The 26590-nt window shown below is 45.5% G+C and overlaps 2 protein-coding genes across 4 annotated transcripts; one reads left to right on the plus strand and one right to left on the minus strand.

The window, feature by feature from the left end:
• The first annotated feature begins 95 nt into the window (after nt 1-95).
• ACOX2 (acyl-CoA oxidase 2) lies at nt 96-18278 on the plus strand. Of its 2 annotated transcripts, XM_048072219.2 has the most exons (15): nt 96-229; nt 1028-1195; nt 2187-2349; nt 4555-4706; nt 5171-5278; nt 6417-6536; nt 6978-7093; nt 7504-7676; nt 9020-9182; nt 9862-10052; nt 11330-11491; nt 12451-12556; nt 15301-15518; nt 16466-16598; nt 17550-18278. In XM_048072219.2, the coding sequence occupies exons 2-15, from the start codon at nt 1036-1038 to the stop codon at nt 17610-17612; spliced, it is 2028 nt and encodes a 675-aa protein (XP_047928176.2). In that variant the 5' UTR covers nt 96-229; nt 1028-1035; the 3' UTR covers nt 17613-18278. The 2 variants fall into 2 exon arrangements, with proteins under 2 accessions (XP_047928176.2, XP_047928185.2); XM_048072228.2 differs by lacking the exons at nt 15301-15518; nt 16466-16598; nt 17550-18278 and adding an exon at nt 14567-14812.
• KCTD6 (potassium channel tetramerization domain containing 6) lies at nt 7745-26513 on the minus strand. 2 transcript variants are annotated; one of them, XM_067003231.1, is made up of 5 exons: nt 26383-26513; nt 21874-21982; nt 18421-20687; nt 16037-16162; nt 7745-15566 (listed from the first exon to the last, which is right to left on the minus strand). In XM_067003231.1, exons 2-3 carry the CDS (start codon nt 21898-21900, stop codon nt 20001-20003), a joined length of 714 nt encoding a protein of 237 aa, XP_066859332.1. In that variant the 5' UTR covers nt 21901-21982; nt 26383-26513; the 3' UTR covers nt 7745-15566; nt 16037-16162; nt 18421-20000. The 2 variants fall into 2 exon arrangements, with proteins under 2 accessions (XP_066859332.1, XP_013035772.1); XM_013180318.3 differs by lacking the exon at nt 26383-26513 and adding an exon at nt 22301-26031.
• Between the last annotated feature and the right edge of the window lie 77 nt (nt 26514-26590).

Raw genomic sequence — 26590 nt, forward strand, 5'->3', positions numbered from 1 at the left:
CAGGTAGCCGAGCAGCTCATGCTGTGTACGCTCTCCTCCGACCGAGAAGAGAAGCCGCGCTACTCGCCAGGCCCAGCCCGCCGCAGCCCGGCAGCCACCGCCCCACCGAAAGGGGCCGGCCCCGGCCTCGGCAACACGCCCCGAGGGGGGCGGGCGCTGCCAACCCCGGCGACGAGGGCCCCGGCCCCGGGAGCGCCGGCAGCCGCGACCGGGCAGGCCCCTAGAGCAGGTAGGGGCCGGCTGCCGCCATGGCAGGCCGCGGGCAGGGAGCGGGGCGGCAGGCCCGGGCGGCTGAGGGGCAGGGCCCCGGCAGAGCGCGGGGTGGGAGAGGCGGTGCCAAGCCCCCAAAGATCCAACTTTTTGTAATATTGCCCCAAAAAAGCGTGGCAAGGCAGGCAGCTCTCTGCCTAGACAAAGAACTGCTCCTCCCCATCGCATTTTTATTAACGCTTTCCCCCATAACGCTTATTATTGTTAGTAACACTCCCTCCCCTTGCTGTTATCGCTACTACTAACACCCCTGCTGCAACAGGCATTGGAAGGTCACAGCCTATACTGGGGAGGGGACGGGGCAGGGGCTGGGAATGCCGTCACCGTTAACATGTACTTGTGCAACGTGCAAGTCCGAACTCCTCTCACAACGTTGGGAAAGGACAAGGTGATGAAAGTGAAGAGTTTGCTAAAAAAAAAAACAAAACACTCATACAACCCGCATTTTGAGCTCTCAGAGTGCTCCAAGCTTTCTCTTTCCACCCCTGTTGCAACAAGGACAAGGCAGTGCTTCTTTTTTTAAACCAGCATGGAAGCGTGCCTGTTTGTGTACAAAGTACACTTAATCTTGCTGACTGCGGCGCTCTGCAATAGTTGCAGAAAGCAGCCCTGTGCAAGCCGTGCCCCAGGCCAGCCCACCTACGTGCACCAGCCCACAGCATGGGCCAATCCACAGGCTAAGCCCCACTCTTCGCTGCACATAACACCACAGACGATTAAAGGTGTGCCAGCGACTAACGAGCCCCATCGGTTCCAGACGTCAGGATGGCTCTGCTGGACACCAGCAAATACGCACAGGGCTTCGGCCTCGGCGGCGTGAATCCCGACCTCGCCAGCGAGAGGCAGACGGCCTCCTTCAGCGTGGAGAGGCTGACCACCGTGCTGGATGGCGGAGCTGAGCACACGCGGGTGCGGAGGGCGGTCGGTGAGTGAGCCTTGGGGTAGCAGCTGCGGGTCAGTACCAGGGTACAACGCTCCTGCTATTTCTGCCGCTTTGCACGGTGGATTTTGTACTCCCAGGTGCTCGCTTACTGCCTTGAAAGAGAGCAGGAGCATGGAGTTTAGGTCCCCTGCATGTGTAAATCAACACGACTCCTCCACAGCCACTTTGAAGCCTTTCCTCATCCCTGTTCTCTTTCCCAATGTCTCTTCCAAGGCAGGTTAAACTGGGATACAGCAACTGAGGGTCACGCAGGTGGGCATCTGTCCCAGCGCCGGGGCTAGGGGTGCTTCACAGCGACATGCATCACGCTGTGATCACAGCTGGACGACCCTTCCCGGCAAGAGGCTTGTGTGGGTGGGAAGTTCCTTGTGCAGGTGGCACACCTGAGGTGGGTGCGCCCGGGATGCTGTTTGCTTTTGTCTCTGTAATTATCATAGAATGGCTCGGGTTGGAAGGGACCCTTAAAGATCATCCTGTGCCAACCCTCCCGCCGTAAGCAGGGATGCCACCCACTAGATCAGGTTGCTCAGGGTGTCATCTAACCTGGTCTTGAACACCTCCAGGGATAGCTACACCTGCATTATACTTTTATCAGATGAGAAAGGAACAAGGTCAGTGTAATTGCATGCTTCATGTGCATGGATTCACGATGTTCTCTTCCTGAGGCACAAAGGCACCTCTTGCACGCTGAGTGCTGGCAGGCTGTAGGGCGCTTGGCGGGGACCCTGTGCCCGTTCTGCGGTGCAGTGAGCACAGTCCTGCTGCTGGCACAAGAAAACAGCAGGGGCAGCTTTGTATTGGGTTGAAGCCAGGCTCAAATATGGAGGTAAAAGAGTCGGATCTAAATCACAGGAGATGTGCCTCTCTGCGGCCCCACCAAACCCCTGGGGACAAGGCTCCATGGGGGGGACTCTGAGGTGCTACATGCTGCTCTCCAGCCCACACAGATAAACTCTTCCATGTTGCTTTACAGTTGAAGCGATCGAGTGTGACCCTGTATTTAGCAGGGAAAATCAGTATTTCCAAACCCAGAATGAGAGGTATGAAGCAGCAGTCAGAAAGGCCGTTCACCTCCAAAAAAAGATGCATGAGATGGGATGGAGAGAGGATGGACCTGAATTTATATATATCTACAGGTGACTTTTTTTTTTTTTTTAATAAATGTACAACTTTTGGTTAAAAGGTTTGCTTGCCAACAAGAATCAGCTTGATCAAAGGTTGGGACAGGCCAACTGTCAACAGATCAAGTTTTGATACAAACATGTTGCAGGTTTTCACTTCAGCAGCATGCTTGGGTAAAGGGAAAATTGTTATATGCATCAGGGAACTTCTCGAGAAGTTCCAGATGATAGATCAGCTTGATAGATCCCAGCAGTTCACATCACCAACGTGATATATTCACTTCAGCAAGTTTTTACCTGTGCCACAGCTCTCATACTGGTCCTCAGCCATTAAGTGTTACTGTTCCAGTTATGTTACTGACTTCCAGACAAAGTTAACATTACATTTTCTTTACCTAGAAAACCCATATTGCATTAAAAACAAACAACAACAACGAAACACTATTTATTTTATAGGTAAATGGAACGAAATGCCTCACATTTTTTTCTTAACATTCTGCATGGGGTTGAGTGCCGCTTTGTAATTGTTTGCCCCACCTTCTCTCCCCCTTTGCTAAGCAGAGGCAGCACGCTGCTATTGCCCAGTGCACACTGCCAGTTTGGGGGGGTTGCACTGTCAGTCAGAAGGGGCAAGTTGAAAAGCCTCATTCAAAAGAGCAACGTCTGCACCTTACAAATCATCAGTGACACTCAAAGTCACTTTCCAGTATTTCATCATATGAAAGATTATAATTCCAAGCTATGCCTCCTACAGTGATAAATGGGAAATTTCCCATCAAGAGCTCTTTTACTTGATAATTACATTCCCAATAAAAAGCACTTCTTTGCTCCTCTCTCAGAATAAAGATATTCCAAATTTTAAAAACCTCAGAAAACAGTCTGTCCTACCTATGCTTGCTGTCATCAGGCCCCCTGATGCCAAGAGCAGTGCCAGCCTTGTGTGATCGTATTTTGCTGTATTAAGAGCACAGGCTGCGTGGAAGGACAGCTCTTTTCTTATGAAATACAAGGCAAGCAATAACTTATCATTGACAAAAGTCCTGGTGCTGGACAGGCTGAACCACACACTTTTAAAAGCCAGCTTTGAAATCACAGATACAGTAACATTATTTCTGGATGGGCTGCCGGTGGGTTATTAAGTTTATCTCTGTAAATCAAAGCAATTTCCCTTTAACTTCTTTGTTCATAGTTTTCCCCCCTTTTTCAACACAACCGATTCTCTCTCAGGTCCAGCATAAAAGAAAGCTCACAGTCATTTGTTAAAAATAAAAGCTACCTGTCTAGAAACGGATACTTCTGAGAGCACTGCAGTAAAGCCAAACTAATGAGAACAGCAGAGGCGCTTATTTTTAGGTGTGAGAGCGTTTGTACTCCTATCTGTGAGGCGATTTAACCATATTCTGTATTCCTCATTTTCTTAGGGTTTCTTACAAAAACCAAAAAGCTTAAAGCAAATGAGTATCTGATTTGCACCATGGAAATCACTGTGCCCAAGTTGCCATAGACAGCTTCTGCAGTGGTGCTTTTTAGGATGCATGTAGCCCTATGAGCCAGCCAGATGGCAAAGGACCTGACCAGACACTAAAACAGGTGTTACAGGATGGATTTACATTTTTCCACAAGAAAACACACATCAAGTCATGCCAAAGCCCCATGAACTGCAGTATTTTGTCTCTGACAGCGACCGACAGCTAACATCTAGGCAAGAGTACAGCCAACAAACCAACATACTGAGGTGTTTCCCCAGAATGGGAAGTAATTTAGCCTACCATGTTTTAGGGTGGGGGGCTTATTTTTTATTTTTTTTAGCTCAGCCTTAAAATGGGATTTCAATAATCAGGAAAAAAAAACTCCTGTGAAGTCAAAAAAAGATGAAGGGTTTACAGAGCTATCAGAGACGCAGGACTGATGGAGCTGGGCTGTGTGTTTTAGGAGCTCAGCATCTGCTACTCAGAACAGCTAATTCCTCCAAAAGCAAGTGAAATAATGAGCAAGTGACATTTAAGCAAAGTATGTTATGAAAGTAGGAACAAAACCAGCTTGAAAGAACGCTTTTCCTGCAATGCTGTACTGATGCTGCACGTTCTGTTGAGTATGACAATGCAGAAATCAAAATTCAGCAGGTGGTACTGCCTAGTGACTGCCACCACGTCATTGCCGCATTAATCACATCCCTGGAACTTCATCAGTGTAAAAACACCACTTGTGCCTTCTCCCCAGGGCGCTTGCAGGAGACGTGGCATTTCTCCTTCACCGTGTCTTCATGAGAAGTATTTCGGTCCTGGGCTCTGACGAACAGGTTGCCAAATGGATTCCTCTTGCCACTAAACACCAGCTCATAGGAAGTTATGCCCAGACTGAACTGGGACACGGTAAGGCTACAGGGAGATCACAGTGTTTCTGTAGGATGAAAGGCTCCAGCCCAGATTCTCAGGGGATTTGAGTTCAAGTTGTCCATGCGTCACAGAAGCGGGGTGGCTGGGGGAAAAAATGATACCTTTGGTTCCTTAGCAAGCTGGAGATGCCTGGTTTGGGTTTTGCCAGCATGGAAAAAATAACACGAGCTAGGGTGAAAGCTTATGGTTAGATGCCGGGCAGTCACACCAGCTCAGGGGGACAGTCACCACCAGCCAGGCAGCTCGCCCAAGTACAATTTGGCTCAAGAGATCTCTGCAGGAGATGCTGTGCTGGGGGGCTGCTGTGGAATTGTTTCATGGTTTTCACCAAAAGAGTAAACCCCAAAAGCTTGATTATACACACACCAGTTTCCAGGGAGCTTCCCCTCTCTCTAATCACCCTTGTGATACACCAGGAGATTTTTTAATTTTTTTTTAAGGAACTTATCTTCAGGGTTTGGAAACAACAGCAGTCTTTGATACCACTACACAGGAGTTTATACTGAACACACCAAAGATCTCTGCAATGAAGTGGTGGCCTGGAGACAGTAAGTACCACACAATAGTTTGGTTTCCCTCATTTGCTTCCTTCAGTTCCTCGGTCTGCCTTGCTTAAGCTCCACATTTGAGGGCCCAGGTGCCAGCAGAGGACTTCAATAAGAGATGCAAACATCTAGAGGCAAATAACAGATGTAAGGGCTTTGTACAAGTTTAAAGGCCAGAAGGAAGCGGCCATTATCTATTAAAGCCCTTGAAAATGCCTGCTTCTGCAGGAATCAATCTCCTCTTCTCTGTAAATAAAACTCAGGTGACCAAAAGCTGCGGGCAGATAATCCCTAACAACAGGCAGTCTCTGCATGAAGAATTCAAGAGTGAAATTCCCAGCTCCCCTCAGGAAGGTGTTTCACAGGAAAAGCTTAAATCAGTCAGTCGTTAATAGTTGCATCAGACGCTTACCTGCTGTGTCCGGTGACTTGGTCAGCACCAACTGGGCACAACTGGGACAAGCGCCCTGCAGCCCTGGGAGGGCAGGTCTCCCAGACCTCCCAAACAAAGGAGCACGATGTGCACCCCAGGCACCCCTGCACAAGGGAACAGAGCACATCACGGTAACTGGAGGAACACAGAGATACATTTCTGTCCTTTGCAGGAGGACCTGCTTAGCAGCTTGAGCATTCCCTTTTTATTTTCACCATATAGTTGTTTTTTTCCCTTCGTCCTCTAACATTCGAGAAGTACACAGGTGCAGAGCACCACCATCATTTTGTACTTCCCATTCTTCCCTTGCAGCACCACACCTGCAGTGCCCCAGGGTCTGACAGCAACACTCCCCATACAAACCCAGCATCTCCAGTAACAACTGGAGTTATTCACAACAGACACAGACGGCACTTCCCATTCCCTCAGTAACGCGTGAACTTTTGTTATTTTTTCCCCATCTGGTGATGCAGACTCGTCATCCAGGCTTCATTATGTGACTTCTGTGAGCCAAGAGCAGCTCAGAATGCAGATTTAGGCATCCTCCAGCTTCCAGCACCTGTGGATCACACCCACCCAGACCCACGCCAGGGGTGGGTGTGACGTTGGGCAACACCCAGTGCACAATTAGCACTGACTGCTGTGAACTGTGAAAGTGTTTGTACCGTGCCTTGTCTCAAGGCAATGTGGCTGTTTTTCTTCTCACAGTGGGAAGGTCAGCAACCCATACAGTGGTCTTTGCTCAGCTCTACGTCCATGGGAAGTGCTACGGCGTGCATCCCTTCATCGTGCAGATGCGCAGCCTTCGGGACCATTCACTGTGCCCAGGTAAACAGTGCCACACGCTGTAGCACTTCTGCAGGTGCTCTGCCTGTTTTGTCCATAAATGTTTTCTAAAACATTGGGCCCAGTGAGAGCGAGCAGAGATGGTTATAGTTGCCAAACCACAGCCTCTTTATCTAAAGAAAGATTTATTGCATCCTTAGGCAAATCCAGAGCCCTGTTCTTAACCAGAAGCCTGGGTGGCTTTGACCACTTCTGCATTAACACCTCAGTTCTGACCCCTGCCAGCACCATAGCAGGATCACGGAAACAAGCTACTACAAAGCACTCAAATGCGTGTTGCATCCCTCAGGCAAGACCAACCATGTTGAGGAAGAAGGAGAGCTGAACATGCCCTTCCTCTGGGATCCCCAGCCTGCTGCAAACTTGGGAAAAAAGGAAAAAGTTCAAGTGGAAGTAAACGGGATGTGTTTTCTTATGCTGCAGGCATAACTGCAGGAGACATTGGTCCCAAAATGAATTTTGAGCACATTGACAATGGCTACCTCATGCTGCAGAATGTGCGCATCCCCAGAGAGAACATGCTGAACAAGTTTTGTGAGGTATGTACGGCATTCAAATCACAGACTCACCAATCAGACTCTCATCACACAGCCAGAGAGACGACAGCGACCTGCCTAAATTTAGTACAAAAGTCTCCCTTTGAGGTGTATGCAAGTCTCTGAAGTTTTATCAAGGGTAGAAGTTATCTGAATCCTAAGTGAAAATCTGCAACAGGAATTCCACATTCAAAGGTTAGGGGTTGGCGGAAGATAATCCAAGTCAAAAGCAGTAAGAATGTGTCTCTTCAAACAGACAGGTTTCCCGCATCACACATGGAAATATTTAGTTTTGCTCTCAGTGAAATATTTCAATGTTCATTTTATTGTACGCACAGAACTTACACAACCGTCCCTTGTAGGAAGAAGTTGCAGTATCAAAGAAGACATCTAAAATCCTCTCTCTGTTCTAGGTTCAGCCAGATGGCACCTATATAAGACGTGGGTCACAGAAGATTAATTATTTCACTATGACTACACTACGTGTTTCCCTCCTTTCAGATGAAGTTATTCTACCTCTGATGAAAGCTTGCACCATTGCCATCAGATACTCTGCAGTTCGCCGGCAGTCCAAGTTAAATCCTGGGTAATGCCATGCAAGTTTGCAGCGGTGGGAAGGGGACCTCACAGCATGTTCCACCACACCACTCTGTATTTCTACTTTTCAGCTTTCATTGGCTTATTTCCTGTCCCAGACAGGAAGAATATTACAAACATGCTCTCCTGATATTTACATTAATAAGCTTCAGTCAAAGTACAAAAGAATATGTTTACAGATTTATCTGAGATAAGTTTCATAGTTTGAATAGCTCAGCAATTCACACAGGCAACCTATTTTTCTCAGCTGGCCTCCCAATAACTCAGCAGAATCCAGACAAAGCAGACAAGTTGCTGAATTCCTATTCTATACCACCCTACTAATGGATGCAATGTTAAAACAGTTTCCAACATCTACAGTTCCAATATCCACATTTTACAACAGTGAATGTTCTTAGTCTGGGAAAAATCCCTGTAATTTTTAAATAGGTATTTTCGTTTGAGTAGATTTCAAAAATTTCCTCTTAAATCTCCTAATGAGAACGTGGTTTGTTTCAAATGCAAACCAAACACAGGAACGCAGCATGCTGAATCATTATGACAACCAATTGCATCACTTGAAGTCCTAAATATTCTAAATGCAGCAGAAGCCATAAAGAACATTAAAAAAAAAAAGCTCAGAAAGCTTAAAATAATTAACACTCAAGTGTTTTCAAAGAAACTGAGGAGTCTGACCTAGCAGAGAAGAAACTGTTTTTAATCAAACTATGCATTCAAAAGGTAATTCTACCTGAAAGAAGATTTTCTGCTTTCTACTTGAATCAGAAAGTTGAAACAACTGACAAAAAATAAGCATAGGTGCAGCTATTAAGACAAGCTTAATTATAACCTCGTCACTTCTATTTTAGATTGATCAGAAAACAATGTCAGAGCACAGTTACCTCTGTCTGCCTTGCAGGAGCATCAGCTGAGGCTGGCATTCTCCTATCTACACCCAGAACCAGAGGATCCAGTTTGAAAACCAAAAGCTTTCCAGGGTGCAGTGCCTCCACCTTGTCTACACCACCTACCAACTTGCCGCCCTTCCTCCTCTTCCTCTCCTGCAGTCTCTGTTCCCCTTCTCTGTACTGACTGATCACGCAGAGCCTTTTCCAGTCTGACAGTCTGGTTCACCAACACAGAAGAAAAATCACTTTTTTCCTAGTTGGGCTTGTTTGTCTAACGGCTTAGCAAGCTGGCAGCACAGGGACGGGGAGAGCAGGGAGACTAAGCAGATGGCTGAGTCCCTCTCACGTACTGCTTCTTGGTAATGAAAAACGTTCAGGTGAACTATCTAACAGTAGCTGTGCATGTGTCTGTGCTTTCCATACTTCATCACCTGTCTTCCAACAGGGAAGAAGAAGCAAAAATCCTTGACTACCAGACCCAGCAAGAGAAATTGCTGCCTCAGTTGGCAGCAGCCTATGCCTTCCATTTCATCAACAACTATCTGCACAAGCTGTTTGACAGGGGCTACAAAGAGATCCAGGAGAGGAACTTCAGCTCGCTGCCAGAGGTGAGCTGCTGCAAGATTGGCTCCGACAGCTGTTTTGCACTTAACATTGCCCTTCTCATCCCTAAGTCTCAAAGTACTTTAGCAAACTGGACAAGCATTCCTTTCACCACTAGATAACAGGAGAAAGCTGAAGCAGTAAAGGATGAAATGCCTTGTCCTAGGCTCACAACCAGTCAGCAACAGCATTTGCTTTACCGCCCCAAATTGTTGGCTTTGGGAACTATTGCAGAGTGCAATGTCCTTGCAAAGCATGTTTATTTGATAAAAACATCGTTCCTGGTAGCTGGTGGTGCAAAGCATTATTTCACAATTTCATCTACAAATGCACAGGCAAAACCAAAAATGTGACTTTGCAGATACAACATACGATTTTGCAACTGGAAGCCTAAATTGAACACATGCTTCTAACAAGAGCAGCCAAAGCCACTGCTGGTTGAGAGAAACCCAAAAATGCATAAGCTGACCACACCATGCCCAGCATGGGCATGTGTGGCATCCCAGTCAGAAACCAAGAGCCATGCTTGGGGACTGGGTGTTGCACTGGCATGCAAAGGAACTCATGACCAGAAATTGTACAAAATCAAAAAAGAAAACTTTACCCTTTGTGAACATATTCAGAGGATTGCTTTAGAACACTTTCACCATTAATGATCTGATTTTTTACTTGTTTTTTAAACAGCTTCATGCATCTTCTTCAGGCTTTAAAGCTATGCTTAGTCAGTACTGTACTGCAGGAGTGGAGATCTGCCTCAGGGCATGCGGAGGACATGGTTACTCTTTGCTGAGTGGACTCCCTTCCTTGTACACTAAAATACTTGCCTCTTGTATCTATGAAGGGGAGAACACAATTTTGCTCCTGCAAACTGCCAGGTAACAATTCAAATTTGTTCAGATGAAAACCTGCCCCTTAATTTATTCAGCTTCTACCACTTTTCCAAAACCAGTAAAACCAGCCACTCCTTTCTCATAGCATCCTCTAAAAATACAACTCAGGCCATAACTATTCATGTTTTCTGTCTAGTAGGCATGGAGGTGTGTGGGAATTGGATTCTCTCTTCTATTTTTGGTTTTGGGACATATGCAGGTGCTGTTCTGCATAACCTCATTTTCCTCTTAGTCTAGTAGCGCAGCAAAAGCATTGCTATACAGGCTTTGTAGTTTCTTTTTTTTAAGCAACAGATAGAACATGATATTGGTAAAGTGAGTTTGATGCAGAGAAGGCAAAGTTGTTGGATACCAATTCTAGATGAGTCATGCTTCCAAGAACACCAGACTGATGATTATCCAGAGCAGATGAAACAGAAGAGAAAGAAACCACATCTGCTTGAACTTTTAATAGCGTGCTTTTTTACTAGAAGGAGAAAACCAGTACACTTCTCACAGACAAAGGAGCTACCACATAGCTCTGTGCTTGCATGCATACACTTCTGCACTCATTACTGCCTTTTCTCACAGGATCAATAGCAAGGTCAGGCGAGAAATGCTGTAACCTTTCATGGCCAGACATAGTCACACCAGGTCATAGCTGAGGTGCCAAAAAAACAGGGGAGTGGGGAATGCTCCTTGGATGCATGTTTAGCACTAGGAAAGGACCTCATGTCTGTTACTATGTGACTGAGTGTTCAAGCCACCATTAAGACTCCCAGTACTGAGTCTCAGGTTGCAAAGATGACAATATATCTAATCATAGAAGGGTTTGGGTTGGAAGGGACTTTAAAGATCATCTCATTCCAACCCCCCTGCCATCGGCACCTCCCACTTAATCAGGTTGCTCAAAGCCCCATCCAGCCTGGCCTTGAACACTTCCAGGGATGGGCTATACTCATGCTGCTGAGGCTGCTAATAGCCACAGGAAGTTCCTTCCTTAAAAAAAAAAAAAAAAGCATTACTACAGATTTGCTGTAGCATTTAATATAGTGAACAGGCTACCCGGCTACCCTTGAGACCCATCACAGATCAGTTGACCACAAGTACCATGCAAAACTAAAGTTCATCACTTGTTCAGTCCCTTTTGGACCACTGATGGGATGGGTCACACCTCTCTGCTTCTCACCCAATCAAGGGAAGCCCCACTCTACTTTTTGCATGTCCATTTGCTGTATGGAGATCACAACAGTGGACTGTTCTGATTTTTACACTCTTCCCAGGTTCCTGATTAAGTGCTTCGCAGCAGCTAGTGCTGGCCAGCCCGTTCCACAATCTGTCACTTATCTGGCTGCAGTGAAACCTGGGAAGTGTCCAGCCAAGAACAAGTTGGATTTTCTCAATCCAGACATTTATGTGGAGGCCTACCAACACATAGCAATCAGGTCAGTACAAAGGACGGGAGAGAAGGTTTCTCTGTTTGACAGCAGAAATGTGTTAAGAGCTCAGCTTCTTCATTGATTTAAAGAGCGGTAGAATAACAAATTCCACAAGAATTGGCACCATCTGCTCCTGAAATAGAAAAGGAAGCCTTAACCCCTCAGACAGGTTTAACAGCCATGTCAAATGTTTAATATGAAATTTTCATGTTCAGAACATCAAAAGTTTCTTAGCCATGTGCTACATAAAAACTATATTCCAGAGAGTTGATTCTGTACAAAGCTGATGACACCATTCAAGTAAATCCCAGACCACATCACTGAGTTGTCATCCAGTAACACCTTTAAGCAATTGGACCTTGTGCAGTCCTATACAGTAAGTTAAAATTTCATGTACCTGACAAAATGGCATTTGTGTTCAATTAATACCACAGCAAACACAGGGCCTCTCATTCTGTCTGTAGCCTTTCAACTACTCATTCAGCTATTCAATTGAAAATGGTATCGCACATTAGTATTATGGGTCATATAGGTGTCATCTTTGAAAGTCAAGTAAACAGATAAGCAATCCCACTGTCATTCAAACTGGTATAAAAACACAGTCATTCTCTGAAAGCTTTGCTGTAAATGGGAGCAGGATTTGGATCCCTCTTTAGAAAAGCAGAGACAACATAATCTAATATTATCATTGTTTTATTTTGTTTTGCAAGCTATCCTTAAACACAACCTAAGAAAAACTCAGAAGAACCCCAGTAAGCTATAATGGAAGTTAAAAGCAGAAATCCTTTAGTACCTGGGTGGTCTGGGTGCGGATTTTGCATAATCAAACTTCTCTCAATTCATATGTTGAAATGCCATTTTGACATATGATCATGCACAAGTCTGAGTATGAAATGAGCGCATGTGGGCTGCTATGTTTATATACGAGTATTATGTTGTTTTGTTTTGTTTTTTTAATTTTCCAGACTCTTAAGCAGCACAGCAGCTAAACTACAGGACTTGATTCAGTCAGGAGTCAAAAAGCATGAAGCTTGGAACGAGTGCACGGTACAGCTGGTACAGGCTGCAAAGGTTAGCAAAATTCACATGCTTAGTTGACATTCATCACTGTGATACAATATGAAATAGAAACAGCACAATTAGCCTAAAAAAGTCTCAAAATTTTTTGTTGTTTTCTGCTAGCATGTAAGGGACACCACAAAGACCATGGCATCATTGTGGTCTGCACAGCAGAAAATCATAGTAGGAAACAAATTCCTACTATGAACAAAAATTTGCATAGGCCAGGTGGAAAAACACTAGAGGCGATAGAAGCAAAAGGGAGATAAAACACACAGTTCTGCTGCCACCAGTAGCAGAATCAGACTTCCCATGGCCTGTAATGAGAGGACACCATCTCCAATTTATGTTTAGCTTTTAATAAGAATTCATTGTTTATGGCTTTCAGATGAAAGCCTCCCCAAAGCCACCCTACTGAAGGATGGTAGAGTTACCACAAGGGTGAAACGTGTGTTATTTCTTACATCTGCTGCTCTTACAAGGAAAGATAAATGCAGGGGGAAAAAATGAAAAGCTGTGATAATGCAGTGTTAATTACTGATGAAAGAAATTAAATCAGCAAAGGCAAATTAGAGGCCTAAAAACAACTCCCAGTTCACATGGGTTGGATAGGCAATCTGCACTCCTTCAGCTGAAATAGGATCAGCATTAGTTCCCCCAAGCAAGTGGTTAGTATAGAACTAAGCAGAAAAGAAAGCAAGAGGGTGAAAGGGTCCTAAATGTAAATGAAAGCCAAAATCACTGATACTTCAGAATCTCCAGGAAGCAAAATTCTTTTTTAATGTGGTTAAGTGCAATTTGCCTACAATTATGGTGAAGGTCTTCCTTCCTTCCTTCAATGAGGAAAGGAATATTTTGAAACAGATCTGTGGCTTACTTTAGCTTCATTCAATTTTTAATGAAAAACATCTTGCTGTAATCTGTGGTTCAGCCAGAGCCAACCCAAATTGAAATGGACTTAGCAAGAAGCCCCTTGCAGGGAAAGAGGAACCCTACGCATACTTAAACATAGCAGTATTGTCTAGATGCTCACATAGTAGGAAATAGCCTACGGGAACAGCCACTTTGTATTCAGTCCCTGATGAGCCAAACTCTTTCTTAGTGAAGGTGAAACTATTCCAAAACTATTAGAAGCATTGATCCTCTCATACTGATAAGCGCAGTTACTTAATCTTGCAAAACAAGAACTCACTGAGTAAGTGATCTTGTACGACTAGCTCTCTGCAGTAGCATTATTTGTGGTTACCTGTGTGCTGTGTCACCCCAAAAGAGCAGAATAACTGTGTAATTGCCTCAACAATAAGAGGAGAGCTCCTTTAATCAAAGCAACATTTTTAAAATTACTTTCCTAATAATGTTTAAATGTAAATACATTTTAGTGGAATGAAACTGAAACAAAACATTCCTATTCAGAGATTAACTCCAGAAAAGACTTTCTGACCAGTGCTCCCTGTGCACAAACATTAACGAGACATTTCCTCCTCTGCTTGCTCAAATTGGTGGCCAAAGTCTCTGGAATGAAGGGAAAGAGAGACCACATTTCAGAAGAGGAATGTGGCTCTCTTGATGGAGGAGAAGAACCTAGGCACAAGGCTAGACAGAAGGAAACAGTTTCCAAAGAGCTTAACATACACACATGCCTAGCTGTTATATTTTAAGTGATAGCTGTGCTGCTAGGCTTCTCAGAAAACAGGATCCAGGCCCCCAGAGCTTCTTAGATATCTTCAGGGAGAATAAGAGTTGCCCAAAAACCTTATCTTTCCCATAGCTTTAAAACCTTGACAGCCTGCTGCCTTCTTGGGGCACTTCTGTATTTACTACTTATTCCACACCTTCTCTGGAGCCTAACCCACACTACTGCCATATGAACAACTGCCTGCCAGCTCTCAGCCAGGTGGCTCAGACACCAGTTACGGCTTTGCTGCAGACTCCACACACTCTAATTGCTTGAGTAGACACCCAGTTTCTCAGGCAGGTTCTGCAGGCCACACTGACCTCCACACTGCTTGACCATGCTGTTAGGAGGAGCTGCAACACAGGTGTGCCTTGGATACACCCACACCGGGGAGGAGAACTGTACAACGGAGGAGTGAAACCACGCAGATACCAACACCACTAACCACCCAGAGGAATGTCAACATAACAAGAGTCACCCCCTCAAACAGGTGGAGTCATCCTCTTTCACTTACTCTGGAGCTCAGCTGTGCTGAGATGGTATTTCTGCAAGTCAGCAGACAATCTGCTCCTGTCTCACCCCGAAATTATTAGTTTATTTAAAACAACAAGAGCAAGAGGTAAGTTTGGATGTTACTCCAACAGCAAGGGATGTTTTCAGAGCTGAAGCTGTATAGCCACTGAACCCAATGTACCATGAGCCCAACAGGAGTTTCTTCTGCTGTATATAACCAACATTCACTTGCTAGAAATTAACACAAGCACATTTCAGTGGGTTTCCATCATACAAACTCTTTGGAGTATTCATCACAAATATGTGAGGTACCACCATGATTTCTGAAGCAGTTTTCTAGAGTTTACAAATACTAGTGCTGACTGTTTATACCCCCAATTTCTCTCCTCTACTGTAGCAGTAAGGCATGAATGCAAAAGGCCTAGTCAACCAGCAGACAAAGAATACAGACTGGTAAAGTGCCAGGGAAATGAAAAGGTTTTATATTCTTTGCAAGAATGTTTGAGTCACTTGGCCTACTTAGAAGTGTTTAGAGGTGCATTCACTGTTGATTGTATTTGTTTTCCAGGCTCACTGCCACTACATCACTGTGAAAAACTTTGTAGAGACTGTGGAAAAACTTGAGAACAAGGCTGGCATCCAGAAGATTATGAAACATCTCTGTGATCTGTATGCATTACACGGTATCTTCTCAAACGCAGGACTCTTTCTGCATGATGGATACATATCTGGAGCTCAAATGGACATGATCACAGCGTCATACCTGGACCTCCTGGGTGTCATTCGGTGAGCCACTCCAGCTCAAGAGGAGTTACACAGCCATTCAGTTTGTCCCTGCAATAAATATAAAATGGTACTGCTGTACCTATGGCAACATTTCCAGAGTCAATTCACCTCACCCGGTTTTTATTTTCATTGCCTGGCAGCATTAGAAATTCACTGAAACATCTACACAGAGCTCATTTTCACAGCAAAACAAATATAAGGGTCCAGCTCCGCTGCCATCACTAAATTAAAGTCCTGTAAAATGAAATTGTGAGTTATAAATCAAGAAATCCTGAATATACCATTTGCGGCAGAGCAAAAGCAAGAAAATATGTAGTCAAAACAGCACTGGCAGGAAGCAGCTACAGGAACCGCTCATACAGTGCAAAATCTGCTTAAGCTGCAGCTAATACAGCCTGTTGCCATTGGTGACTTGTAACTGGTACCCAAACAATTCTGACTACATCCAGATCAGATGCATCCACTTGACACTATTTATTACTAGGTGACTTCCGAGGTATGCTAAGGTTTTAACTTACCACAATGCTCACATAGGCTCTTTCACAAAGGGCTGATCTTTTCACTGCTCAGTGTTGTTAAGAGTAGATTAACATCTGGTGCAGAGAAGTGAGCTGCTACTGTGTGTAAGGTCCTACTTAAGTCACCTGGAGAGAAACAAGAATACACCATAACCAAGAGCTGAATGGGACTGAGCCAAACAGCAAGTATTTTCAGGATTAATCACAGAATTGAAGTGGTGATAAGCTTAAGACTTAACTCAGGGCTTTAACAGAACATGCCTCTGAGGAATCAAAACAAGCAGCATTTTCCCTATAGACTAGGCAAAAGGAAAACCACCACAACCATTTTAGACCAAGGAACGTGGACAACCAACATTCAGTTTATTTTCCTCCCTTACAAAGCAATACCTACTTGACTAATACGAATGCCTTTCCTCTACTCCTTAGGAAGGATGCTGTTCCACTAGTGGATGCTTTTGACTTCACAGACAAGAGCTTGAATTCTGCACTCGGCAGTTATGATGGAAACGTTTACCAACGGCTTTACGAGTGGGCTCAGAAGTCACCCACCAACCAGCAGGTACAGGTGCTGGATTACAGCCTAGCAAATTCTCTATTAGCCAGAGCAGAAATCATTTGCTTTTCTTTTAATCAAGGCTATACAGATAAAAGTTAAATGGCAAAAGACCTCTTAATCCTCAGTATCTCGCTCTGAACAGTGAACTGCGATACTCCAATTATGCCACCTACGGTCTTAGCTCAGACATGCAACAGCTCGTGGGATAGAGGGGCAACTACAATATGGTGATGAGTTACAGGACGCAAAGTACTAGCACTTGTACAAGGGAGCTGGACTGTCATGCTACCGGTGTGGTTTTTGTTTTTAAGGTTATGACACTGATGTAACGTTGTACAAAATAAGCTAAAACAACAGTCTGTTTACATGGTTAATATTATGGCACAACTCTATCTAACTGCAGGGTATTTTCCATTCACTGGTACTTTTACAGGTGCAATACTTAATTCTTTTAATAATATGTTTAACCAAAAAGACTATAAATGTTAAGCAAGGCAATTTTACCCTTCATCTTTAGCATTTTACTTTCACTTCTTCATTCATCCATATTGTGTAGAAATGTAAAATCCTGCATGATGCAAATGGCTATTGCTATTTGAAAACTCATTTTGCCTTAAGTGAAACTTTTACTGTTGTAATCAGCGATCCCTTTGAAAGTCTACAGCTGAACAGAAAACTTGCCTTTAGCAAACATTCAAGTTCAAGCACATTTTTTGAAGTTAAATAGTATGCTGTCCCATTTGGTATGAGAACTACTGTGTACTGGTTATGAAGGACAGTGCACTTGATGGGGAAAGATCCTGCACATACCTGAAGTAGATTTTTTATATACGTATATATATATACATAGTCCAGTTTCTGCATTTCAGAGATCAGTCTTAAGAAGCGGGAAGAGGTTATAATTTTTTTTCCTTAACTACCATTAATTCCATGCTGCATTCTCTTTCCAAACAGATAAGCCCAGCCTATGAAAAGTATTTGCGACCACTTCTTCACAACAAGCTATCGAAATTATGAAGACCATGATCCAAATGAAGGGCACACCATTCTTGCCGCTCTTTGTGCGGCAGTTCATTTCTGAAGCATCAGTATTAGCTAATCAGAGATAAATCATCAGTTCCTTATTTGCAATTGCTACAAGTATGAAACATGATTCTTAGCCAGCCATTTGCATTTAATCAGACAGAAGCCAAACAACTGTGAGTGGTACCCACTTTTATGAAGCAGTCTAGTCAGAAATAGCGTTGGTTTTTCTGTTTTCTAACTGAAATGTTCAGATAGCATCAGAAACTGAACCATTTGTCTTATTCTTTTTTTAAATCTACTACATGTAGATTAAGGAAAAAAAGACGATGAGCTCAGCCTCAGTTTTTTAACTGTACAGTGTCTTCAGAAAAAAAAATACCAGCAATCTTTAGTGAAAAGCCTAAGGAATGTAAAATTATGGTCCTTGGTTTCTAGGAACAACTTACTCTTTTATATCAGGAAGCACGCTAGAAAATGCACTTGTTTCAACAATGTAAAAAGCTCTTAACTTGCTCAGCAGTTAAGTATTTCTTGCTAATGAAGATTCAGACAAAGCCGATATCAACTCCTATCTGCAGAATTTACTTTCCCGTTAATAGAGCTGCTCATACTGTCTTTTGATAAATCTTGGATTCCAATAAAGTGTATTATTTGGAATACCACTTCTCTAGTTATTATACTTCATAATTATGAAAAGCCAGGTTGTTCCAGGCCCATCATTAACTTGCTCGTAAATGAAGTTTTGCAAAGAAGACCTTGTGATTATAATTCAACAACAGCTAACACAGATATTTCTTACCATATGTTGCAGGCAGGAAACAACTATTTTTCCTGAGCTTCATCAGTTCAGCTTTTCTTTTCCACCTCTGGAAGAATGAAGCTCTTACTATCACTTGCTACAAAAGTCAAAATCGTATGAAGAGGGGAGACAAAACATGACAGAGGAATACACACTGAGACAAGCCTGATTGAGAGCTGGGATGCAAGGTTCCAGGCTTCACGAGCCAGCAACAGCCACAAAACTCCAGACCCCCATTTTAGGTCCCCAAAGAGCCCAGAAATCAAAGCAGCTGTGGTAATAAACACTTGTGACAAGAACGTCACAGGAGAACGTAATCCATTCAGTCAAAACAAACATCAACTCTACTCCCAACAGCATTCAAGTTAGAGCATAACCAGAAATTCTACAAGTAATGGTGACCAAGTGCCCAAGAGAAGCAGAAATGACTACATGAAATTAGGAAAGAACACAGAAACTGAGTGCCTTGAATCAAACAGCATCAGAAACAGTACTTCAGTTAAAATACAGAATCATGTATATATGATATCCACAGCTATTAGATAAATCACTGAAATCGGGTAACACTGACTAGTAGCTACAAGTATTTAGTCTCTGTGTTCCCTCTATCCCCATCCCTGTAGTCCGTACAAATACTTGCCATCTTTCTGTTGGTCAAAGCGCATAGTTTTCCAAACATAAGATTTTTTTTCTGTAATGAGGACAGCTGGATCAACTGATTAAGATAAAAAGGAAGAAAGTATGTCAGTAACAGAGGAGAACGGAGCCCTACCAGAGCATCTGCACTACTCTGAAGCACCAAATAACATGCTTTGGTGGTTTTATAAAGCACTAGAGTTCTAGAAGACAAACAAAATACAAAATAGTATTCTGTATTTCACATTTTTATTAGCTTCTTACTGGCAGGCATTACACTTGGGAGTAATATTGCACCAGGCATTAAAAATAAGAATTCTACCACAGGGACATTTTGCACTCAGAATCCAATATAAATATTTCTAATCATATTTCCATGGCTACAGATAATATTTGGTTGCTTGATTTATATGCATAGAAAGAAACAGTTGTCATAACTGTAAGAAACTGTACTTATCAAGTACTTTTAAAGGGTGGGATTTGTTTTTGCAGAATATTACAATACTGTTTATTGATTTAAAAACTAAATTAGTCTACATGATAGCAGCTTCTCCCCATCTGCCTCCTAAATTCTGTTTGTTTCTTGCTCCCAGTGGTGTAGCATTAGATGGATTAGAAACCGTTTAAACAGAGGTAATTTTAGCACTTTAAGTTGCGTCAGAGAATTGTGTTAATGACACAAAATACCCTATTGTACTAATTCTTCAGACTCCCTCTTTCAAACAAAAAGGTGTCTTGACTGAACAGGCACATGCATTTTTTTTTCTGGACAGGACAAAAGGACAGAGCTGCTAGAGAATGAAACTCCTCCAGTCCTTAATGATAAACAATAAATACTCGTATAAAAAAAGACCACATTGTTGCTTTAGTCAAAATCCAGGCTCTCTTGGGTTTACTGTTCAATTAAGTTGCTAATCACTGAAATGGCTCCTGCGGAGTCAGAATCAGTCATCTGTTTTCCGTGCCAGTCTACAGAAAGTCCAGTTATGCTCCACTGTGTTTTCATTGGCACGCTCGCTCATATGATGAACTCTGGTATTCCTGATCGTGAAGCCTTGCTTTGTGATGTACTCCATCAGATGGACTCGGAGCGACACTTCTTGGTGGTAGTCACAAGGCCCAAAAGTGAAGGAAACCTGGCAGTCCCTGGTGTCCATCATATGCTTATTCCACTTGGTGAAGTGGTTTGAAATGCCCTCCAGTAAGGAATGGACTTTTGTGGTGATAGTGAGCTGCGTGATGATTACAGCCACCGGGTTGGAGTACTTGGACAGCTTGCGGGTGCTGGACAGCTCCACCACCTCCTCGAAGGTATCCACAGGATACAGAGGCTTGGGGTCATTGAGACACTGAATGAGCGGTTCGATCTGATAGAAGTCCGCCTCCTTCCGAAGCAGGTCAAACTCCTTGAAGTCCAGTGGCAAAGTTAGCTCTGAGGTCCTTAAAAAGTTAAGAACATAACGGAAAAGTGGTCCATCCCTGTCAATGAAGTAATTGCCCTGAGAGTCCCTGGCGGTGGGGAAGTCTCCCCTGAACATGGCCCCAAGCATCGAGTCAGGATATCTCGTTAGAGTGGTGAGGGATGTCGTATACATGTGTCCACCCACATTTAGCGTGACTGGATCAGTCATCTAGAAAGAGAGAAAGTGCAGAGTTTGTCAAGCCACAGCGAGAAGACTTAATCACCTCACCAACACACACGGCAAATGCTGTTTGAGAACTGCAGGCTCCAGGAAGAATCTCGCTTCTCCCATTTGGAGCCTTTAAGCGGTGTTCAAACCTGAGCAAATCCAAGCCACCCAGCAACAAGGCACAGCCGGCAAGTAGACAGGATCACACTTAACATTCAGAAAGCACATTTCCAGAATGCTTTAGAAATCTTAACTGGGGTACTGTCACAGAATTAAGTTTTGCATTTGAACAACAAGTTTTTTTTCCTATTTTACAGATGGGGAAATGAAAACAGAGACATTTCCTGAAGAACACATTAATCTGAATGAGGTCCATCAGTGCTCCTTACTTTCAAAATCTGTCACTCGTTCAAGAGGAAGAACAACAACAAAAATGAGCTGAACAAGTCTTAAGCCTCTTTTTCTCCCTCAAAAGAGGAAGACAGTGCAAGTTCAGGCCCAAGACCGAGAGCTCACAAAGTAATCGATGCATTGGTTAAGAGGCATCATTAAAACAAGCAAACAAAAATCTTCCAGCTTTTAACTCTCAAAAGAAATGTTTATTTGAAAATGAGCATGCTGCATAGAAGAGGGGGCAGAGCACCAAGCCAGTCTGCATCAGCTTCCAGATAGCACATGAGGAAGCAAGAGAGAAAGGAACATGAATCCCATCTGGCCACCAATCCTAACAATCAGGACTGAGGCCAGCCAGAGAAAAAGAGACATATGCATGGCAGCAGAATGTTTAGAGAATGAGAAGAGGAGAAAAATAAGATGCATTTATCTGGTTTAGGACAGGATTTAAAGGAAAAATATTTTTCCTTATAAATAACATGATGAAGTCCTTAAAATTATATGCAAGAAGCACAAACTATTTTCAGGTTTTGTGTGTTAGGAAAATGGCAACAACAAGCTTAACGGTCAGTTAAGTACTCACTGATTTTTGCTAGGAAATACGAACAGGAGCACTCCCCACAAACAGCATGTGAGGGGAAGCACTCCAGTTAGATCCTCTAACACGCAGTTCTTCTTCTCACATAACTGAAACTCTGGATCTACACAAGACAGATCTGCAAGGATTCCTACCTCGAGATCTTGAAAGCCCAGTCGTGCAGCTCAGCACACACATCTACACGGGATCGCTTACCATATATCCCCAGTCTCCATTATCCATCTGTTCAATTGCTTGAGCCGTGGTACTCCAAGTTTAACAGGAGGTTGTCGAAAGGATATGCAGCTCACCTCCTATTATCTCCCTGCAGGAGAAAGCACACACAAAAACACAAAACAAACAACAAAACATGGCAGACTAAGTATCTACAAGAACAACCAAGGGGAATGCTTTCTAATCAAAGGCAGGCTCTCTGCCAGGAGAGCATTCAGCTACAAAGCCACATTAGAAGCAGAATCTGCAAACGAGCTTTTCCCTGCGTCTCCCTCCACGCTACCACAGGACTGCCTCCAGAGCACACGGAGAGCCACTCTGCTGGCTGTTCTGACCATCCCAGATTTGTTAAACAACACGCAACGTGCCTCTGAGGATAATTTACATTTACAAACGGACTACTTTTCACCTGGAAAACTGAGCACTTTGAAAGACAAGTGTCCTTTTCCCAATTAAAAATGTTTGCTTATTTGCCGTTGGGGTCATGCACGTGATCCAGGAACGCCAGTCAAAATTCCCGTGCTCCAGTTTCAAACTGTGCAGAAGAATAAATCAAGCGTGAAAGAATGAACAGCAAGAAAAAAAATTCTCACTGCAGAATTAATAATTCAATAGTGGAGAACTGCAATTGATAGCAAGAACATTAATCTACAAAGAAAGCGCACGAATGGACTGCACAGACACACGCTCTCGAAAGAAATCTCTTTAGGGACAAGCAAGAGGACATCAAACATCCTTTTAACTACGCTCCAACGAAAGTAATTTGAGAAGAGGTTCACGCTGTAACTTCCCAGAAGATGCTGAACCGCTGACTTGCATAACAAGGGGACTCTCTCCACAGAAGCACGGCAAGAAAAATCCACAGCCCGGCTCCTGCAGCTCGAGGCAGGGGCCGTGAATGAGCCCAGGCACCAGCAGAGGCTTTCCAAAGGTGGCCTGCTGACCACGCCAAGGGACACCCCGGTAGAGAAGCCAGCTGTCAGTAAGCCTAAATTCCCTACCCAGAATCTGCGTCTCTGCTAGAACTGCTGAAAATTTAGGTCAGCCTGTTTTAAGTAGGGTGCAGCTTTGCAGTTTTGTTTATTTTTACATCTTAAAGACAACACAGCTACCAAGGCTTCTGCTCCCATCCCCGGTACCAGCAAACTTCAGCGCACGGACACAGCTAAAAGCAGCTGTAGGATTTAGCTGAGACAGGGCCCTACGTTCTCAAAAAATGAACGGTTCACGGTTAATTCCCAACCGTTGCCCTTCTCACTGCTAGAAAACGAGGCAAGTTCTGCCATCCTCCACAGAACAACGCGGCGCGACCTGCTCTGGGCTCCGCTGCCCTGCCCGCAGCGGTCTCCACAGGCCAGGCCTGGGGGGCAGCAGCACGGGCACAGCCTCAGCTACACCTGAGGTATATCAAGAGAAGAAAACACAAAACCACTGCATGAAAATCATGAGGTCAGACAACAGAAGACTAAGGAATTAAGGTACAGAACGAGTCATACCAGGATCCTATTTTTACAAATTAGCGATGGAGCATGCCTCAAGAAAGTATACTAAATCACACACCCCCACCAGTAGATAAACCTGGAATGCGAGCTCTTTTGCCAATGTCTGTAATTATTTTTTTGAAGTCGTTCAGGTTTTCTCTATTTTGAATTGTCACTCAAGCACAGCTCATTAGCTTTTATCAATAGCCCAGACCCTTCACATTCCAGTTTCTGGTTTGGGGTTTTTTCCCCTCCTTTAAGGAACGCGTACTTATAGCTGTTCCCCTGGTCATGTACATCAGTATAGCGTGCAGATGCATTAAAATCATAGGAGAGACCAGCCTAGGTATTTCATTTTCAAGAAAAACACTCACTTGAAGATGAAATAATTCAGCCATCCAGGAACTTCACTGAGTCCCAAGTACAGATGAATCAAGACTTTTTTTTTCCCATCAATGACTGTTCAGTGAAAGAAACAGATTCAATTGCCTGTATGACGGCAACTTTCTGATCATGAACTGATCTTTGATCACAGTATTGCTACGTAGCACCACAGTAAGTAAGTTACGAGAGCAATTAGCTGAAACAAACCCAGCCCTCAACACAGAAGTGGCAATGAGAAGTCTCACCGACCTTTCTGTAAGGATCAAGAATCGCCAGGCACGCACAGACCCACCTGGCAAAGCTCACCGTGGAGCAAAACGCGCAGCACAAACGATGACACAAGGAGGCCATCCTAAAATGCCTGAACGTGACCACAGCTACGCGCTGCTCCCCACACCAGCCGGGGAGCTCTGCATTTCCAGACAACTTCACAGGCAAAAATAGCGCTGTTCGGGTACCACCTGAGATAAGGACAAGCAAACCACATCACAACAAGGGTGGGGAATTCACAATTTGCCTTTCAACAATGCTCCAAATTCCTCCTGAACGAAACAAGGCGATGCACGGGTGTGGGCGGGCAGACGCTCACTCCATCTCCACTCCAGGACCGGCGGCCCCCAGCCAGCGCTGGTCCGGGTCACACAGCACACAGCCACCAGGCAGAAACCAGGCAGAGAAACCATCCCCACCGCAACAAGCAGGCGACACATGGATGCAGCCCAGGACAGCCTGCCTTTAATAACCGCCAGGAATACCCGTGTGGGATGAACCTCAGCCGGACAAACTGCTGACACCGTTTAAGGGCATCGCTCTTTGGTGAGAGCAGGAGCGCATCGATCGTGTCAACCTACAGCCGTGCTTTCATCAAGCTTTTTCTGCGAGTGGGGAGAAGACATGCAGCATTACCAGGGTCATCGGAGCTGTCATAGCCCTGCACCAAGCACATCCAGAGCTAGAAATTAGCAATGAGAGGCAAGTACCTTCGAAGAAAAGCACCCAAGTCATCGTTTTATAGTACATGCACCAAATTGGATACCTGCATTCATAAAACGCTCACTCTTATTTAATATTTTATGACTCAGAGGATTACAAGGCTATTTACTAGCAACATTACTGCAACAGGTAGTCCCATTAACTTCAGCAGGGCTTCTCCCAGGAACAGAGCTACTAACGTGCAACCATTTTGCAAACAGAGATTCAGAGAAAGCAAATGAGAGGCAGCTGAAGGTCTGCATCTGCGAACCGACACGCACACGTCCGGGACGGACCCGGGGGATGCCAGCAGCACTGGGAAGCGTTTTCACTGCTGGGACCACGGACATCAACCACACTTGGTCATGGCCACAGGCTACACGCTGCACCTGGAGAAAGTCGTAGCGTTTGTACCATCATACACAGCTACACCAAGGAGGAGAAACGTACCTAGCAGTTAAAAGTCGAGAGGCATGTGCCACTTGAGCTGTCCTGAATGCTTTTCAGCTAGTTTTCTCCAAGATATGAACTGAAGGATTTGCTTGGAGCATTGGTCTTTAATGGACAGTTTGGTAGCAAAATTACAACACAAACTATTCAATGTCTATACAAAGTGTTTAACCTCAGTTGGTATTGCAGGTTTCAGGATCAACATTAAGTTGACAGGAACTGTACAAAGCTAGCACTGCATTTATACAGATAAATACACGTGGTATTTCGAGCTACTCGCCCACTTGCTGAGCTCGTAGCCCCTGACATTTGGATCCCCAAAGATGAGAAAACGCAACTCCTGCTCCCAGCACGGCTACGCAGTCAGTGGACAACGCCTCTATTCCTGAGCCTCTCTTCAAACCTGAAGGCAAGTTTTTACCGTAAATCGCTATCAGCGACCCACCTGAACTACCAAAAAGTGGGCTGGAGCCAGCAGTGCCCGTCCCCCCCAGCCCTGCACGGCCGGGGAGCAGGCGGCAGCGCAGAGGCGCGGTGATACAGCACGGAGCTGCCCGGGGCACGGAGGCAGCGGGTTGTGAAGCCAGAGGTTGCAAGACTTCTGCTAACACAGCGGCCGCCTTCACCGGGGGAGCATCCCTCACCCTCCCCACGCCAAGGCACGGTGACTGCCGTGGTTTAGTGCAGCCTCGCTCAGCCTTGAGCTCCTCAGGTCAGCGCTCAGCCTTCACCACCGCTGCCCCCGCAATGGCCCCACCGTGAGCCCCCCGGGACCCCGGGTAGGTCCCGGTCCCGCTCCCGCCCCGCGACCCCCCGGGGATCCCCCTCCCGCCGGCCTGGCCCCGCGGGGACGCCCCGGGGCCGGGGGCGCTGCGCACCGGGGGGGTGCGGGGCTGCACCGGGGCAGCGCACGGCGGCTGCACCCCCCCGGGGGCCGTGATTCAGCACAGCCGGTGCCGGGAGCGCCGCGCTCCGCCTGCAGCCCCCAGCGGCCCGGGGCTGCCCCCCGAGGGGCTGCCGGAGCCCCCCCGGCACCTCCCGTTCTCCCCAGCCCCCCGCTCCCCCGGGGCTGTCCCGGCCCGAGCGGGCACCCGCCGCATCCCCGCCCGAACCGGGCACCGGCCCCGGCCCGGGGCGCTCAGCCCCGCGCCCCCCGGTCCCCCCAAAGGCTCCGCGGCGCGGCCCGGCCCCGTCCCGCACTCACGGGCGCAGCTCCCGGCTCCGCGCAGGGCCCGGCGGCGGCGGCGGCGGCGGCGGCGGCGGGGCGGGGGCGGGGGGGAGCGGACCGGGGCGGCGGGAGGGAGGGGGCGTGGTTTCCTCAAGCCCCGCCCCTTTCTCCGCCCCCTCCGGTCGGGTGAGGGCGGGGCGCCGCCTCCCTCCGCCCGGCGTCCCTGCGAGGGGAGGTCTCGCGA

The sequence above is a fragment of the Anser cygnoides genome, chromosome 10 (assembly GCF_040182565.1).
Source record: "Anser cygnoides isolate HZ-2024a breed goose chromosome 10, Taihu_goose_T2T_genome, whole genome shotgun sequence".
NCBI classification, from domain to species: domain Eukaryota; kingdom Metazoa; phylum Chordata; class Aves; order Anseriformes; family Anatidae; genus Anser; species Anser cygnoides.

What these genes read in the sequence shown, in the direction of transcription:
- ACOX2 (XM_048072219.2), top strand. Translation starts at nt 1,036, where the DNA reads ATGGCTCTGCTGGACACCAGCAAATACGCACAGGGCTTCGGCCTCGGC. An exon ending in TGCTGAACAAGTTTTGTGAG is followed by an intron (nt 7,094 to 7,503) that starts GTATGTACGGCA and finishes TCTCTGTTCTAG; the next exon opens with GTTCAGCCAGATGGCACCTA. An exon ending in AGTCACCCACCAACCAGCAG is followed by an intron (nt 16,599 to 17,549) that starts GTACAGGTGCTG and finishes CTTTCCAAACAG; the next exon opens with ATAAGCCCAGCCTATGAAAA.
- KCTD6 (XM_067003231.1), bottom strand. Translation starts at nt 21,900, where the DNA reads ATGGATAATGGAGACTGGGGATATATG. An exon ending in ATGGAGACTGGGGATATATG is followed by an intron (nt 20,688 to 21,873) that starts GTAAGCGATCCC and finishes CTCTCTTTCTAG; the next exon opens with ATGACTGATCCAGTCACGCT.